This window comes from Lagopus muta, chromosome 2 (assembly GCF_023343835.1).
Source record: "Lagopus muta isolate bLagMut1 chromosome 2, bLagMut1 primary, whole genome shotgun sequence".
Classification (NCBI taxonomy): domain Eukaryota; kingdom Metazoa; phylum Chordata; class Aves; order Galliformes; family Phasianidae; genus Lagopus; species Lagopus muta.
In genome coordinates, this window is record NC_064434.1 from 33,006,961 (window position 1) to 33,024,166 (window position 17,206).

Below are 17,206 nucleotides of genomic sequence, written 5' to 3' on the forward strand. Positions count from 1 at the left end.
TGCCTCTCACACAGTGAGGAAGACCAAATATGAATTCTTTCAGTTCCAGGTGTGTTGCAAATAGCTACTCATTGAACCTGGTGCCAGTACAGATTCTCCATAAAGGAAAATATAGTTTCACATGTCAAGGGGAAGGTACTTTGTGTAGGAAAATCTTTAGCAGAGAGGAAGAGTCAGGAGAGAACATCTATTTCAAGATAGCATTTCAGAACTTCCTCAATATTTCTGACACCATGTTATTTCCAGTTAAGTTTCTTGGTTCAAAATGAGTTTTTGGTGACTTAGCAGACTGCAACACTGCAACTTAAAACACAGTTTGATCTACACGTGTCACCTTTCATTTGTCAACATTCTATACACAGGAGTCGTTTCACCCAAACCAAAAGCAGCATCTAGAATGAAAGAAGACAACTGTTTAACACAGCAGTTTAGACCAGCAAGTGAAGATCACCGTGTCCAACTGAAATTACAGAGGAGGATTTAAAGGGAGGATATAATTATCCAAAGACTTATGAGATGGATCATTGCCCTCCTAGGATGGTTAAAGCTAGTGGAGACAGTCTGGGCCTTTTACTAATTTTAAAGATGGAAATTGTGAATGTCTTTTTCATGGGGGGCAAGCTGTTGGCAAACCTTTTAAAGATTCTGTAGTATGCACTTTCAAACAAAATATCAGAAATCCAGCAACGGCAGCATGCAAGTGTCTGTCCTTGAAGAAAGCTTCATACCACATACCATCAGTCAAAGAGTTATGTTGCCTACCAATTGCCTTAGGGTGATAGTAAAGGGCCTCTTTCTTCCCTTTAATCCATGAAGAGGACACAAGGAGCAAGGATGGTGGAATGCAATATCCTTTGGAGTTGCATCAGGCATTCTCTTTTTTGCTATCTGGTGCAACTTTTTCTTTTTTGATTGCTCCATAATTTCTAACTTCATTGTTTTTGGGCTTATTCTGTGTAAGCCACTACTGATGTGTTCTCCAGGTTCTTGTACAGCTTTAAGGATCAGGACACTGCAATTTTATGAACTTGTGTGGATGGCAAATGGATACAAACTACAGTGGGTAAAAATCATGATTGCACAGAATCAAGATTAATCACAGTTACCTTGGTAAACTGGGGATAACCATGCTTTTTTCTGTACCATTAACAAACGAGAAAAGAAAGCATCAGGCTTTGAATGAGTGTGCGTGGACAGAGCCGAACTTTGTGAGGCTCATTACATTGGTGCAGATGCAAACAAGGCAGGAACATCAGGACAGTGCAAGAATGCAGGAGAATGAAGGGACGAGGATTAGGTCAGAGCAGAGTGGTAAGAATGCCTATAGCAGATGAGCAAAGATGTTGGATCCAGAAAAGCATAGAAATTTACAGTCTTCCTAAGCAAAAAAAGCAGTTACAGAAAGATCGACTTATGGTCATGGGGGAGTTTTTGTTAAAAATAAAAATTAAAAAAAATATACACAAAAAAACACCTGTGTAAGAGAATTTGATTTCAACAACTCTTGGTTATTTTGTTTGATGAAAGGCCTCTAGCCAGATTCTTCTCTGATGTGTACTGAAGAGATAATCCTGTGCATTTGCAATGTCATACTGTAAGACTGTAGATGTCAGATTTTGAATAATTTTTGGAAGAGGTCAGTGAGTTCCCAAAATGAAATATGTTTGCTCTGTCTCTTACCTAGCAGATGGAGATAAAGGAGGACAGACAAAAAGCTGGATAATAATGATGAACAAAGATGATGATATGTTGCTTGAGGAAAGAGAGGAACCAGTGCAGAAAAGAATAGGAATCAAAATGGAAAGAATAACATCACCTCAAGCTGAGGTTCAAATAACTAGAAAGCAATGGAGCACATTCACCAGCTGTTGACAGGAGAGGTCCAGAAATGATACCAACAACTCTATGCAATATTAACAAAAAGAAAAAAAAAATCAAGTAGTTTTTGCAAGCAAAACACCCACAAAAGTCACCCAAAGCTACCAACATCAGAATACAAGTCTAAAATTAAACTTGTATGCACATGTATGTGAACTGTACGTAGGCACCCATGACAGTACAATGCCAAAGGGTCTCTCGCATTTCCATTCTAACAGAACATGAAGTTTACATCAGATGTCCTTTGGTCCAAGTATCACCTTGTTAAAAAGAAATAGTATACCTTGTAAATAGAGATCCTAGCAAAACAAAAACAAACAAACAAACAAAAAAATTCACTATTTTCTCAATTTTAAAGATAATATTTAGTTATTTCTGCATAATTTTTTATTATTACCAATTCAGTATATTAAGAAATTTAAAAAACTTTTATACGGTACCTCAGCAGTTGTAAGGAACACATCCTCGGTAATATGTTTCATTCCACATGAAATAACACCAAGAGCAACACCAGGGAACACGTAGGAATTGTTACCCTGCCCAGGATATAGAGTTTTTCCATTTGGAAGAGTGACAGGATCAAAAGGACTTCCACTGGCAAAAATGCCACGTCCCTATGTTGTAAAGAGAAAACCAAAGACATAATGTTATTTGAGAATATACTGTTCACATATTTGGCTGAGAAATTTTCAACAGTATAGAAATTACTTGTGGATGTCTATCTGATGTCACAGAGTACATACTGCCATGTTCAGGAGTCATAGCTATCTGTACAGTTTAGAGGAGGAAGAGGTGAAGGCTGGCACCAATAGCTCATTTTGTGTGTCCACACCAGAGGAAGGGCATATGGGAAGAAAGTAGATACCTACAGCTGTAAGAGAGGAAGGTACAGTACTGTCACAGTAACAACGGTTGATGCTACTGGACTTCTTTTTCCCCAAAACAACAGCAAAGTTACCACAAAAATGGCACCAATGCCAGCAAGTGTTGCATATTTGTGTGAAAGACAGGGCAATTTCTGAGGAGCTGCGGACAGGCAGAGCAGCTCACTTCTATGCCTCTCCAGTGACCCCACAGCTCAGTGGAGGACTTAGTTGCCAGTTCTGTCCCAGGAATGCCATTCCACAGTGCGCCTACAGCACAGTTTGGTGATGGGATTTCCTCTGCTAGAACTGTGTGGATTCACTTACTGTAAAGCACTGAGTAGAGCTTGGACACCAGCTCAGGAGCTAGTATGTGAACACCCAATACTGGTAGACCTACACCTGTTTTCTAGCAGACTTTTGGGTAGTGCCAAGTGATCCAGATGGTGCTGCTGTCCCAGACAGATCCCAGGCACCAAACACTGGTTGGAACCAGCAGGCAACACAGAAAACCTAGCCTGTTTGGGGGTATCAGAGAGCTTAGCTGTGTGGATGATACAAACTGTGTCATATCACTTATCCTGAGGATGAAAAGAGCAGCCAACTCATTTTACATGGCAGAGCATGCGGGAACCTGAGTGCTGTGTGATCCGAGCACCCTCCCTGCTGTCCAGGAGGGAGGCTATGTAGGGCCTGCTCTGGCACTGCCATCAGATAGGGGCAGAAGCACATGGGGTGGCCAGACAGAGAAGCAAAGCTGATGTTGCTAATAGCTTAGCACTATACAGCTGGAGTACGAGGCTTGGTATCAGTTTTAGAGCACTGAGGGAAGAAGTGATATCTCAGAGGCTCTGCACCAAAGGTTCTGAGCTCCTGCCTAACTGAGGAAAGAGCACCCTAGAATTTAAGCAGTAAATTGAGGTGGGGAAGAGAAGCTGGCTTTCATTTATGCTAGCATTACTGAGGTGATAAATGTCATGTTAAAACTTCAGAGGTACTTTGTATCAGAAATATCCATGCCTATTTTAGAGAATTGAAAGTGTGCATTTTAAAATATACCGTATTTGCTCTTCAGAAGATAATTCTGTTTAGTTTGGTGTCATGCAACATTTTCCTGGCCTGTTTATTATATGTTTTGGTGAGAGATCAAACGCTTCAGTGTATCCCTTTCTCTGCCTGCCAGATGCTGTTACCCATTATAGCCAGCCCTCCATGCAGTCTGCTTCCCTGATTCTTGCACTGCACTGTAATTGTGTACGTTTCAGTGGGCAATGGCCATGCTAAATTTGTCTTTTAAACACTGAAGCTGTCATTCAAACTGCCCTGCATTCAAAAAGAAATCCAAACAGAAGCCACTATAAAATACATACAGTCAACTATTTATACATGGCAAATCCCAAACTGAATTACAGGATAATGTGTGCATTAGCACTTGCATAAGACAATATAAATTATTTTGACCTATATTTCCATAACAGAAATCCTTGTCAATTGACTCAAAGAGGAGTCAATTACTCCAAGTGGAGTAATTATTAATAAAGAAATATTTGAATGATTTTCTTTCTTTACTGACATACTTTCTTACTGCAAAGTGTATTTGTAATGCCTCAAATAAAATGCATACTGCTATTAACACAGCAGTAAACAAATGGTACTGTACAAAAACAGGCATAAGACTTCAATAACTGACAGTTACTGATCCTTCAGTTATAACAAATATTATGCTTTTATTATTATTATTTTTAATGAGAGTGTAAGCTTGTAGTGACTTCAGTGAAACTGTCTTGATAAAATCTGTCACTTAATTCAATTAAATCTTAGCTACAGGTAGAAACATTATCAGTACCTGTTATTTCACCCTCTAGCTTTTCCCCATTCTAATCTTGAGTTTTGCTTTAAACTACATAGATTGGTATTACTCTTTGGTTACCTCTGTATATTTGTAGCACTGCTCAGCAGTACACTCTGCTTTGCTGGTAGGATTGCTGAGAGCAAAAATAATTGGGTTTTTGTTGAAAGCAGCCATATCCTGAAGAATTTGTTTAGTAAAAGCACCAGCAATTGCAGCAACTCCTAAGGAAGAAAAAGACACAACAAGCAGAAAAGGTAATTAATGCCAGGTAAGTAACAAAAGCCACACTTAGAAGAACAGTATTTCTTTTTCTGCATACCTTCATTTCTAAAATGTAACTCAACCCTTTTCTTAACACGTGGTTAAAAAAAAAAAAAAAGCTTTGTATACAAGATTTTGCAATTGTGAAACTTCAGTGTTATCTCCAATATAAGAGAGGGCCTACACATCTCTGAGACTTTTGGTGAACTTCTCACCTTATTTAGTAGAAAGATGTATCTCTGTCTGTTAAGTCTCATGACTTCTCAGAGTTTATCAGTGTTCAATTTTTTGTGTGACAAGAAGAGGATAAATGACAGCCTTTGTGTCCTACAGCTGGTCATGCTGTCATCTCCAGCCTCAACTGTTGCATAATTTCAGTTAAATGTCTAAGGCTTCCCTGACAGCAACAATCTTTTAAAATACAATACTTTCCATCCTACCAGAGATTAAAGGTAATGGTTTTCTTTCCCCAAGCCTGTCCACACTTATAAATGCTTTCCACAAGGACTAGGTGCCAGTCTTGTGGTATGAAAGCATCTAATTTAAGTTGGATTCTGTTGCAATGTAGACGTGTAGCTTCTGCATAGTATCTCAGATCTCAGATGCTTCACTAACCAAAAATGAGGAGAGGAGAAGGAAATCATGTTTTTGGGATGTCAAGTAAACATGTATTTCTACCTAACCTATACGAGCTGGGAATCCAAGGGTCAAGCTTCTGATTGCCATGCTTTCCATGGGAAACAGATAAACAGTCCTTTGAATGAACTTTATTTGACCATATTCTCAGGACAACTTCTCACACAGGCTGTAGAGAAGGTGGCCTCTTACTTGCTCAGCGTCCTGACACCTGGCTCTGCTTTCCACACAGCATTCTGAGTTTCCACAGCAGGAAAAAATGCTTGGGTGGGAGAGTAGGAAAGGATCCAAATGCAGGCCAGGAGATGGGAGTCTGCAGCTTGGGTGTCTCCTGGGTCAGCACTGCAACTTCTCATCACTCGTGCCTAAAGGTGCATTCCAGCACTGCCCATTCTAAAGGTCAGTTTGGTGCTGCACAAGGAGAGCATGCAAACCCAAGGCAAATTTCTTTACCTCATTTAAGATCATTGTCAAAAAGCAGATTTTACTGCATAAGGGCTGTGTGTTCAAGGCATAGTCAAAACATAGCATAATATTCACTGTGGCATTTCAGATTTTCTAGCATCTCCTAACTGATTTTACTAGGCAGATAATTGTTCAAGTTTTACATATTAAGTAACAATTCAAGAGTACTTGCTTTTCTTTCCTGAAACTGTCACTGAAATACAACAACCAAACTGCAGATAGTTGAACAATTCTTCACTGAGATCAAAATCCTGCAACTTTTACAAAAGCAAAAGCCTTTGTAAAACCTGTATTTTGGTCTTCACAAAGGACTGAGGGCTAAGGAGCTAAATGTGAAGGAAAAGAATATTCAGATACAACTGGATCATAATTACACAGCTTTGCGTTTGTTTAACTGTTTTCTCAGTCTAAGTTTGAGGTCATTTGTATTACACTGTCCTCATTAGATCAGAAGTAATTTAGGAAGGTGATAAGCTTCTCTATTTGATGTTTAAAACAAGTTGGATTATTTTTCCTGTAAAACTGATGGTTTGGAGTGAGAGCAATGTTACATGCTTGGATAGCTGATATTTGTTCGGTTGCTTAATAGAGCCCATTATGTTCCTGGTGTTTTTTAAAAAACCACAAAGGCAAACTCTGTTCAGAGGAACTTGATCTTGTCTTCAGACGAAGCCACATCTCTGTTTTTTTCTTCAAACAAAGAATAAGGTCATTGCTTTAAAGTAAAAGAAATTACCTATTAGCACAGATGGTTTTATATCTTTAACAATGTCTTCTAGATTTCTCATTTCAGCATGTTCATGTGCAAAATGACTTTTCTCTTCTGTTAATGAGGCACGCCCCTGAGCAAGGGAAAAGAAGAAGATATTTACTATAAACTTTCTGGAACCTAATATCCTGGGATAATCAGTTTACGAAGTATCTGGTTCAACACGTCCTATTTTCACTTCTGCTTTTGCATCTGTCAACAAATACCATATAATTAGTTATGTTGTTTACAGTTAGTACTCTTAGGATAGCTCAGGAGAAATCTATTTCTCTAAGAAGCAGAGGAATTAAATTCAATAATTTTACTTTATGTTCATAAAAGCTCTAGAAACAATTAAACAAACACATCACAGATTTCTTTCTCAGCATTTTTAAAGTTGTCATACTTTCACTCAAACTCTTTGTTATACAACAAACAACCCAGAATTGCTAGGACAGGAAGCTTTTTTCAACTTTTTTCAGGTTTGTTCTTGCCTAAAAACAGAGAGAATATGCAGGGGAAAGTATAAAGGAGACTATTTTACTTCATACTTCTTTGTACTTCATTCATTGACTCTTAAGGATAAAAAATATTCTAACCACCTGCTCAATGCACTGTTTCTTAATTAACAAAATTGACTTTGATGTGACACAAACTTCAATGTGATCTACACTGCCAATTTCCTTTGATGCCCAACAGGGCTTCTGTGGCAGATGCTGGAAAAAGGGCTATGCATTGACATACATTGACACACATTGACAGGCTCAGAGCTCAGTGTAAGGGACCTGGAATGGGGGCATGAAAGATACCACGCTTGTAAACATTACATTCATTGCCTAAATGCATGGACCTTTGTCTATACAAACACAGCAGAACAGCTGAAACTCTTTAAAGATTGTATGCCTCCTCCAATCCCACCCCACAGCCGGGTGGGCACTTTCAAACTCAAATCTCAGAGACATTGCCTCAAACACCTTACCCTTTAAGGAGATAGAAGAGGATACAGATATGTAGGGAAGTGCAGGAGGGAAACAGGATGTGAAATATAATTTAGCTGTATACAGATGTGTATTCTTGCCTCCATAGCCACACCTTATCCTACCAATAATACAAAAAGTTCCCTTAATTCCAGAAAGTATTGGAACAGCATTCATTCCATGATTCCACTGAAGTCTGTGAATCTGACTGTTTTAACTCAGCTTAGTACTGCACATAATATTGGGTTCAAGTCATTTTTTAAATGACATTTTTTCTTAATTTTAACAAGAATGAACAATCTGTTAGTACACATTAGACAATGCAGTGTGGCCATGCTGGAGTTCCTCTGCTGCTCCTTGAACAGTAACCACAGGAACTGGTACACCAAATGAAAGGCAAATTTTTATGTTCAGCTGTATGTGAAGTTTCCAGATGGTACCACAGGAAGCAGGGTACATCTGTTATGTGGTCAGCTGTTCTGCCTCAGGATGCCAGTCCCTCTTGACTCATCCCTGATGACAACTAATTTCCAGATTTATACTCCTCGGGTGCTCTTTTTTAGTAACCTAAATACAGTTTTCTAATTAAGAGGCTTATATCTGTGTGTGTATATACAGGTCTTAAGGGTTCTCTTGGAAATACTACCAGAGAAATACCACCATACAGGCACTTAGTTTCCTTTGTGGGTAAATGTAAACTTCTCAGCCTTCAGAGAATGCTGCAATATAGACAATTTTTGACATATTTATGCTTCAATCATTTCCCCATCATTACGCATTTGCATCTGCCATTTTCCAGTACTCCAGCAGATGTCACCACAGTCTATGCACACACATATGAGGCGTGTCCATTTCAAAACAGTGATCTCCCTTCATATTCGCAGGGGGAAAGTATGACTTTCTTAAGCCATTAAAGAACAACTGTACATATAACCTCCTGGCCAAAAGCTTGTTGCTAGGAATAATTTAGAATGCAATAATAAGATACACTGGGATGGGCAGGTTGCTTGAAATTGAGGTGCTACAAAGAGCCTGACATCAAGGAAGGTTATTTATTTTTTTTTTGGCGGGTGCTGTGGAAAACTCTCATTCCCTTCTCCTCCTTCAATCTGTTTCTTGATGGCTTATCAGGCAGCTATTGGGGAAGCCAATTTTCAAACTGATTCTTGAATTCAGTCCCCCCAGAAGCTACCCAGTATAAAATAAATCTCCTCTAATAGCTATGATATGGGCTGGCCCACTCCTCAGCCTGCTCCAGGCACTCAGAGCATACAGGTCTGCAGCTCTGGTCATGGGAGCATGCAGATTGACGGGGAAATGAAACGCTCTGTTTTTGCACAACTAGTAATAGCTAAGAGGCCAGAGGCTGACTTCCTTATGAAGAAATACATTGGCACTCTTTTCTTTGTACAGTCTTATGTTTGGTTGGCTAGTGAGGAGGAACTCCAACATTTTAAAACCAAAATCATGGAAGAACTGTCCACATACATATTGTCATAACCCCAAGGATTCCAGAATCCATTTCCTACTGACACAAATGATCATCTCATTAACTTAGCTATGAGGGGATACTCAAACAGTAAGCTAGATGTGATCCACTGCATCCCTTCACAAGCCGTTGGCCATCATTTCTACCCTATCTCAGTTTCACACATTTAATTTCTACCATTCTAAAAAAAAAAAATAATAAAAAAAAAAGTTAAACTTCTTTATTTGGCTTTGACTCAATTAGTTTGATCCCATTAGTCAGAGTGAATCACATCTCCAAGTAAATATTTTTCTAGTATATTAACTGAAAATGTAATACACAATTCTGTGGCTTAGCAAAAATAGCAACAGCTATGTACATAGAGATTTTTGCTTGGAAAATGTCTGTAAGAGAAATCTAAGGTTAGAGTTTTATATGTATATACTTTATATGTGTATATATTATAATAGATTTGAAGAAATATTCTTAGTTGTTAATTCAGTGATCTACACAATGCCTCCTTAAAAAATTTCTCTGAAATTTGGTTTCAAAACTTTGATGATTTAGAGAACAGTGTTTTAGATAAGAATTCACCAATCTGGGGAATATAAATTCTAAGTTCAGCAAAAATATGAAGTTTGAGAAAAGCACTGCAAGCATCCTTTAGTGCTCTGCCAGCAGGGAAGCCTTGCATGAAGGAAGAAATGTGCAGGAAGGAAGAAACAATTTCTGTGTACTTGCCCTTAGACTAAGGAGATGCAAGTCTGTTTAGTAGAGGCCTACAAATGTGCCCCCCAAAGCACCTCCAGAAATAAAAGGGGAATTCACTGAGATTTTGTTGGATAGTAGATGGAAAAGGATGGAGCTAAAACTCAGGGGTGCCCATTCTGGCTTCCTGCCATTTTCTGTACTCTCTCACTCCTGACTCAGGAGAGATACAACTCAAACAGACCTGTCAGCATGGCAAGCAAATGTCTTCCGGAAGCTTCAAGCCTTCCTCCTGGCATAATCCTAACATTAACATGGCATGCAGCTCACTGGTACTTCCTTCAGTAGGCAAAATGTTCTAACACTAAGAAAGAGTTTCAATGAGCTCTGGGCCTCGGTATGAAGCCCCAGTACTTTTAAGTAGAAACATCTTTGGTAACATATTTGCTTTCTGAGTCCACTGTCTTAATCATTTAGCATTAAAAATTCACTCACTCAATGAAAAGTGCTCAGAAAATCTGTGATATAAAGATGTATCCCTTTCAGCACACCAAGTCTGAATACATTCTCGTTGTTTTACTGCAGGACTTAAGAATTGCCAAACAGAGGAGGAATTTTAGCAGGGATTCCCTTCAAAGGATGTTACTGCACTACTGTTCAAATAAAGATTTGAAGACTCATTTGCAACAGACAGTAATAATCTTAAATTTCTTGCTATTTATGATTTATATCACCTTTCCCGCATCAGATAACACTCCCAAATACAAGCAGAAAGTCTTTCACACTCAAATCCACAGCCAAATCAACAGACCCTTCATGGTAGCTGTGCAGTTATTCAAATGGGAAGACACTCTTTCTACAGAAGAAAGAAGGTAAAGTTAGAAGAGAGCTTGTATATTCTCCTTGCTTTAGCTTCTTAAATGCATTCAGCATCCCAGGAAGTTAAATAAAAATAAATACATAGAAGAAAAGGAAAGAAAGACAACTTTTCATTATGCAAGTCTTTCTGAATGGCACATATTCTCATAATATTTCATTAACTTCTATAGAATAGGTGATTTTCCTTGTGCATCATACAAAATTTGCTTGAATAAAAAGCCCCAAACTAAATACTGAAATACTAGGAAGTCAACCACAGTATCTTTAGTGCATTCTCAGCCTGCCTGGATAAACAGTACAATGCATTTTCTCCAAACTGTTGAAGGTGAAGAGAATTATTCTCGAAAGATTAATGAAATCTCAGTCCAAAGAATCAATGAAAACATCAGAAATGACTTCAGGGGAGAAAAATACTGTTTGTATCACAGTATCATTTAGTACCAAGAAACCAATGGTATATTTTGGATTTGAACAAAAGAGCACAAAGGCACCTCAAAACAGACAGGTTGCTATATTAGAAGCCACTATGGTATCTCAGATGGAAAGTAATATGAGCTAAATTCTTTATTAGCAAATGCGTTACAATGTGGACTGTGTTAATTCAGCAAAGTACAGAGATAAAGAAACAATAGCAGCATTCTCTGATGGTGATATTATGAACAAAAGATCTTGGCAAACCTAAAACATTTATACTTTCTAATGGATAAGAAAGAGTCACTGATATTACCTATCATTAACAATAGCAAAGCATGTCATTTGTACACTGGGATTTGGAATCCAAGGAGAACAGTGAAGTAGCATAACTCAATAGTTAACAGTTTTATGAAAAACTGCTTGCATTTCGGATGTGAACTGGAAGCAGTTTTCAGTTTAGATTAACATTAGATGTTAGATAGTTAGATAGTTATGTTAGATAACATTAGATGTTAGTTACCATTGTTGATAAACATCACAAGGAGAGGATATCCCTGGATCAGTCTTCATGCAAACGTACATCAGTTTCCAGAGAGAACTGTTCATATCATCATACCACGGAATCACATGGAGGGTCAGATAACAAACAAAACTGACCCATCAAAAACCCTGAGAAAACTCATCAAAAACAGCTGTAAAAACAGGAGCTCAGGACGCACAGCAGAAATGTATATGGGAAATAGAAAAAATGAAGAGGCAAATCTCATGAATGCTACCAATTAGAAATCTAATGCCACGGCCTGTTTGAGCTGGTCCCCCAGGGAATGCCCTGCGTACCAATGCTGAAGAGTAGAGCAGCTTTACATAAGGCAGGCAAGTGGCATGGCTGGAAGCTCTCCAAGACTCACTATTTCCATCATCTCGGAGGCAGACGAGAGCAAGCCAGAGCACCCTGATGACTGCTCTGCCCCACATTAGACGCTGCGCTGGCACTGGTCCCATCTCTCAACCAGGGAGGCACAAATCTATTTATATAAATACTTGCCTCCATTTGGCTGTGTCAACTGCAGCTTATTTAAACAAGAGAACAGAGATCAGCACCCAGATAAATTAATAAATTCATCTAAGGTTTCCTGAATGCTGGAGACATGAGAACCGCAAAAGAACATGAGAACTGTAGACCAAAAAAAAAAAAAAAAAAAAAAAAAAAAGTGGAAAAGCATAGCATTTCCAACAGGAAAAATGTTGTGGTTTTTTTAATTTCTTAAATGAATTCTTTACAGAGTTCTAAGCAAAACAACAATTAAAGCATCAAGAAAAAAAGGAGAAAAATGCAGTTAAGAGTCATGGGAGAAAGGGTGAAACATCCCTCTGTTGGGAGATAATCTTTACATGACTTCAACTCCGTGTCTGCAGGCAGCAACTATGGGATGCCTTATGTAGGCAGAACTCAAGGTTAATATCAATTACCAAACTTGGCAAGTAGGAAAAAAAAAAAAAAGAATGTGTGGATATAGGCATGTCACTGAAGATCAAGGACTTGCAGGTGACAGGCACTCCTATGTTACCTCAATTAGAAACAAAAATCCTGAACACACAATTAACATAATTTGATACAAATTACTTTGATAGAGAAAACAAAAACAACCAACCAATCAAACAAAAAAATATAAGAGTAACCCATCACATTTTTTTGGACCAGATAATGTCAAAATTGGCAGTTGGCAGTAAAACATAAGATTTAGGTAAGAACTATAATTCTGATGTCAACTTAAAAACACACTGTCAGAAGATGTAAGTCCTTCCAAGCATACAAAATACACTTTCTATAGATAAGCATAAAAGAATAACAGGCCGGACAAAGCTTACTAAGACAATTATTTCAAGAAGATCTGAGAAGTAGAGCAAGTTGGGAGTCTACAGAACAACAAAAATAAAATGGAGCAAAACAATCCTTCACTGCAATATCAAAGCATAAGAAACCATAAACCATCCAGATAAGGTCATCATGTCATCTGAACATCCAATGCATACAGTGACAAAGAGGGAATAGCTGCATGGCAACAGATTTAACATCCAAATATTTGGTGGTGTCACTTAAGAAAATAATGTGGGTATTAATTGAATACACCCCACCAATCAGCCTTTTGCCTTCTCCTTCAACTGTTTTCATAGATTACTTTTCAAGTATGAGTCACAAGTATAATGATTCATAAGAACTCAAAGACAAATTAATGCATTTTCCTTCTGCAAAATTTATACTTTATATAAAACAAGATATATTCAAGATGAAACTGAACAGACTATTTCCTCAGTCATGAGAAAACAGTAGAAAAAAACACAGAGTACTTCACTGAGTCAGTACATGAGTAAAATAAGACAGACTGCTTTAAGTGACTATGATGTTTGGAGATATCCCACACATTGCATCTTTGCTAAAGATGCAAGAGTCTTTTGGCTCAAAAAGTCAGGGGCAATTGCAATCAGACATAAATGATCTGATAAAAGACAGAAGTAGAGAGTCAGAACAATTGACTGTTGATAAACAGAAAGGCAGAGATTACTAAAAAGTTCACAGAAGAAGCAGATATAACATTAAACAACATATAGAATATTAAACCATTTATAAAATGGCTTTAAAACCTAGAATGAAGTTCAAAGGTTTTTCTTAAGCAATTTTTAATAGAATTGATTAAAAGCATACTGAAAAAAATCAGTAAAATTCAGACAGTCAGAATCGGATTCTGAGCACCAAATGATCATTCACGTATTACCAGTTGCCCTGTTTGTAAGGTGAGCAACCACACCTAGATGGCACTGTAATTCTGTCAGTCTCAAATGTCCTTTCTTTTCCACCATTCTCTAAGACAAGATTGAACTGTGTATGTATCAAATCTTGACTAAGCCATGAATTTTAAAGACGATTGTTCCCATTGTCAATTCACTGCTTATGAGTAAAATTTCCAAATAAGATTGCCAGAGATATTCAAAAGTGAGTAGGAAAAGGGGAATTGTGAAAGTTTATGCTCCTCTGAAAATGTTTTAGAGGATTACTTTGGTATCTTCATTCTAAATAATGAAGACAACAGAAAACCAACATTTTGGTGTCTGTCGTTGTCCTCCTCTTAGAGAGTTCAGTATTTTGGGACACTGATCTTGCCATTCAGCTTGGACTTAGAATCATAGAATCATAGAATCACTCAGGTTGGAAAAGACCTTCACAATCATCAAGTCCAACCACAACCTAACCATACTACCCTAATTCTAGCAACCCTCTGCTAAATCACGTCCCTGAGCACCACTTCATCCAGATTGCCCAGAAGTCTTACAGGGAATGAAATCACATAGCTGATGGACATTTAAAATACAAAGTACTCAATTACACAAAAGTGTTGATGTGCTGAAGTACAGAGTAAAAAATTGCCAAGACCAATATATTTCATGTTGATATACTCTTCAAAATGAAGGATAATATTTATCCCCATGTTATGGAATTTCATTTTTGCACTGGAAATCACATGGCATACAAGCAATCTTGCAAATTACAGGTTAACTTCACAAAAGAATTAAATTATATTTTGCAGCATAGGTACACTCTCTTTAAATATTAAAACTTACTTATTATTTGCATAATCACTCTATGCAGCTCAAGAACTACCCCGCAGGAAGGTTTTGCAGGACTTAACTAAAATATACACAATGGTAAGCATCATCTTTTTTTTTGTTGTTGGGATCAACCCCTCAGATGAACATCATAAGACTTCTTAAGTTTTTGCCTTTTCTTGGCTACTTGGCACGAATGAATGCACTGTCTTTGAAGATTATGGGTGAAGATTTGGTCACTGACGTAGCTAAGCATGACATTATGGCAGCTTCAAAGAAGATAAAATGCATTCAGAACATATCACACTTGTGTGTAGTATCATTAAGAGAAGAAAAATGAGGATAGCAAATAGGAACGAAAAGGAATTTGGGAGACAATACATATCGATTAATATAGTATGCATATACCAGTCAGTCTCTGTGACAAAATTCAGAGTTAAAGATGAGTCCCAACTACATGACAGAATCTCCTAATACACAAGAGTGCAAAAGCAACAACATAAGCAGATTAACAAATAAATAAATAGCATAAACAAAACATGCCCTCATGAATAGGAGCATTACAAGGTATTCAGAATGAATCAGAGAGCAAAACTGTAGACAGTACAATAAATGTAACCTTCACCACCAGCTCTTTCACCACAACATAGCAGAAAAGCTGGTCATCAAACTCAGCTTAATGAAGAAAAATTGCTCCCAGGGGAAAAAGAAAAGCATAAAATACAAGAAAATGAAAACACAGCTGTACTTGAACAATTAAAAACCCACAAAGGAAAAATCAGCTGCAAAAGCCTAATAAGTGACTTCGTGGCAGACTTTGGGGGTGGTGGAGGGAGAAAAGATGGAAGATGTCCATACTCAGGTCAACAAAAGTCCCAAGGTTATTTTTCTTTGGATTATACTTGTTGAAATGCTATTCAAAGCAGATGAAAGGAGAAACAATGATTAAATCTATAACCACGCACTGCAAAATCAGTGATCAAAGGACAGAACAGAAAAAAAAATAGATGTAAAAAATAATTTACTTGGACAAAACAATTGCTGAGTCTTTAGAGATTCTGTTGTTCTTCATACTGTTAAAACAAGAGATCAGAATATTTCTGGGACTGAAAGGGTCTCCCGGTTTCCAGGACACTACTTTTGGTCAGGCAGTTTTCGATAAGACAAATCTTAAGGGACTCTCACTGTACAGGTTTTCTTGATAGACCTTTGATAGCAGTAAGAAATAAGAGTCAGCTTAGTTAAGCAAAAGTTGTTTAATGGGTGAGCTATTCTGTTGCTTGATGAATCTTCTGTTAGCAATAATGAAAAGGTTTCTAGGAATAGAATCCTTCCTATTATTCAGCTTTCTCAAAAATATTCCTGTTCTCTTATCTCATTTCTAAGAGTTTGGAAAGTCTCTTGACTCTTGCAACACTTTTCCTTAATCAGCTAAAGCCAGAGTAATTTCCTAAGTGTACATAAAGCATGGCATTCCTTCTCAGACCAGAAAAATGGTACCAGGAAGAACTTAATTATTTACTTACTGTAAATATGACTTCCTGGCAGTTAAATCACTAGCCTCAAGAGGCCTAAGATTTTTTTACGTCTATTTACTTATAATTTTTGTTTAGGATATCTAGCATCAGAAGAAAGCCAAGGCAGGATTTGCAGAGCTCTTGACCAAGAACAATTTTCCTCACATTCAGCTCAGGCTTGGCACTGTAGTGTCACCAACTTCTAGTTCCAGCTGGCTCTGCCACAAAATATACCACGGCTGGAAGTGGCCACCCCTTCTCAAGCCCCTCCAGCTCTGCCTGGCTCGATGATCATTGCCCACAGATCTTCCAGGACAACGAGCATGGTCTTGAAATGTATACTGTTGGATCCCACTGCTTGCATCAACAGCTGGTCTCAAATTCTCCAGCAAGCCAAGTAGTGGTCAGCCCTAATCTATCTCAGATAACTGTTATGTCTGGCTATCATGAACAGTTCACAAATATACTTCAGGCAGGACATGAAATTCAGTGGACTGCTCTTTGGACAAAACCCAAGTAAAGCCCCACCAGAAAGAACAGGCAGAAGAAAGGAACTTACAAACTGTGTAAGAGAGTGATTGGTTTTGGCCCTGCTTGAGAGCACTGAAGCTAGGAGGCGTTGAGGAAAGTATACGGTCACTGAAGCACTAAAAAATTAGAAACTGTGAAAGGAATGAGTTGTGAGTACCAAGAGCAACAACCTGGCTTCTCGGCTGGCTAGCAAATTAGCAGCAGAAGTCAGAGGTGTAAAAGAAGCAGAAGGGAAGAAAGGCTGCTTAACAACCTTGGTAGCGTAGCCATGCTACAAGGCCAGGTTTACTGTTTTGGGGCCGTGAAGCTCTTACATTTCTACCCATGAACCCAGTTGTATTATTTTTGTAATTATATTCCCAGTCAATACAGTGGAGGAAATTGAGCAATGCATTATTCGTCTTAG

General features: G+C 38.0%; 1 protein-coding gene across 4 annotated transcripts in view; it reads right to left on the reverse strand.

Moving 5' to 3' along the window:
* The window catches only part of ME1 (malic enzyme 1), a 158,265-nt gene that overhangs the window by 6,106 nt on the left and 134,953 nt on the right, over positions 1-17,206 (reverse strand). For all 4 annotated transcript variants that reach the window (XM_048934878.1, XM_048934877.1, XM_048934880.1 and 1 more), the window contains exons 11-13: positions 6,692-6,797; positions 4,672-4,814; positions 2,319-2,492 (exon numbers count right to left, since the gene is read on the reverse strand). In XM_048934878.1, the coding sequence (XP_048790835.1) occupies positions 2,319-2,492; positions 4,672-4,814; positions 6,692-6,797 (423 nt within the window). The remainder of the gene's footprint in view (positions 1-2,318; positions 2,493-4,671; positions 4,815-6,691; positions 6,798-17,206) is intronic.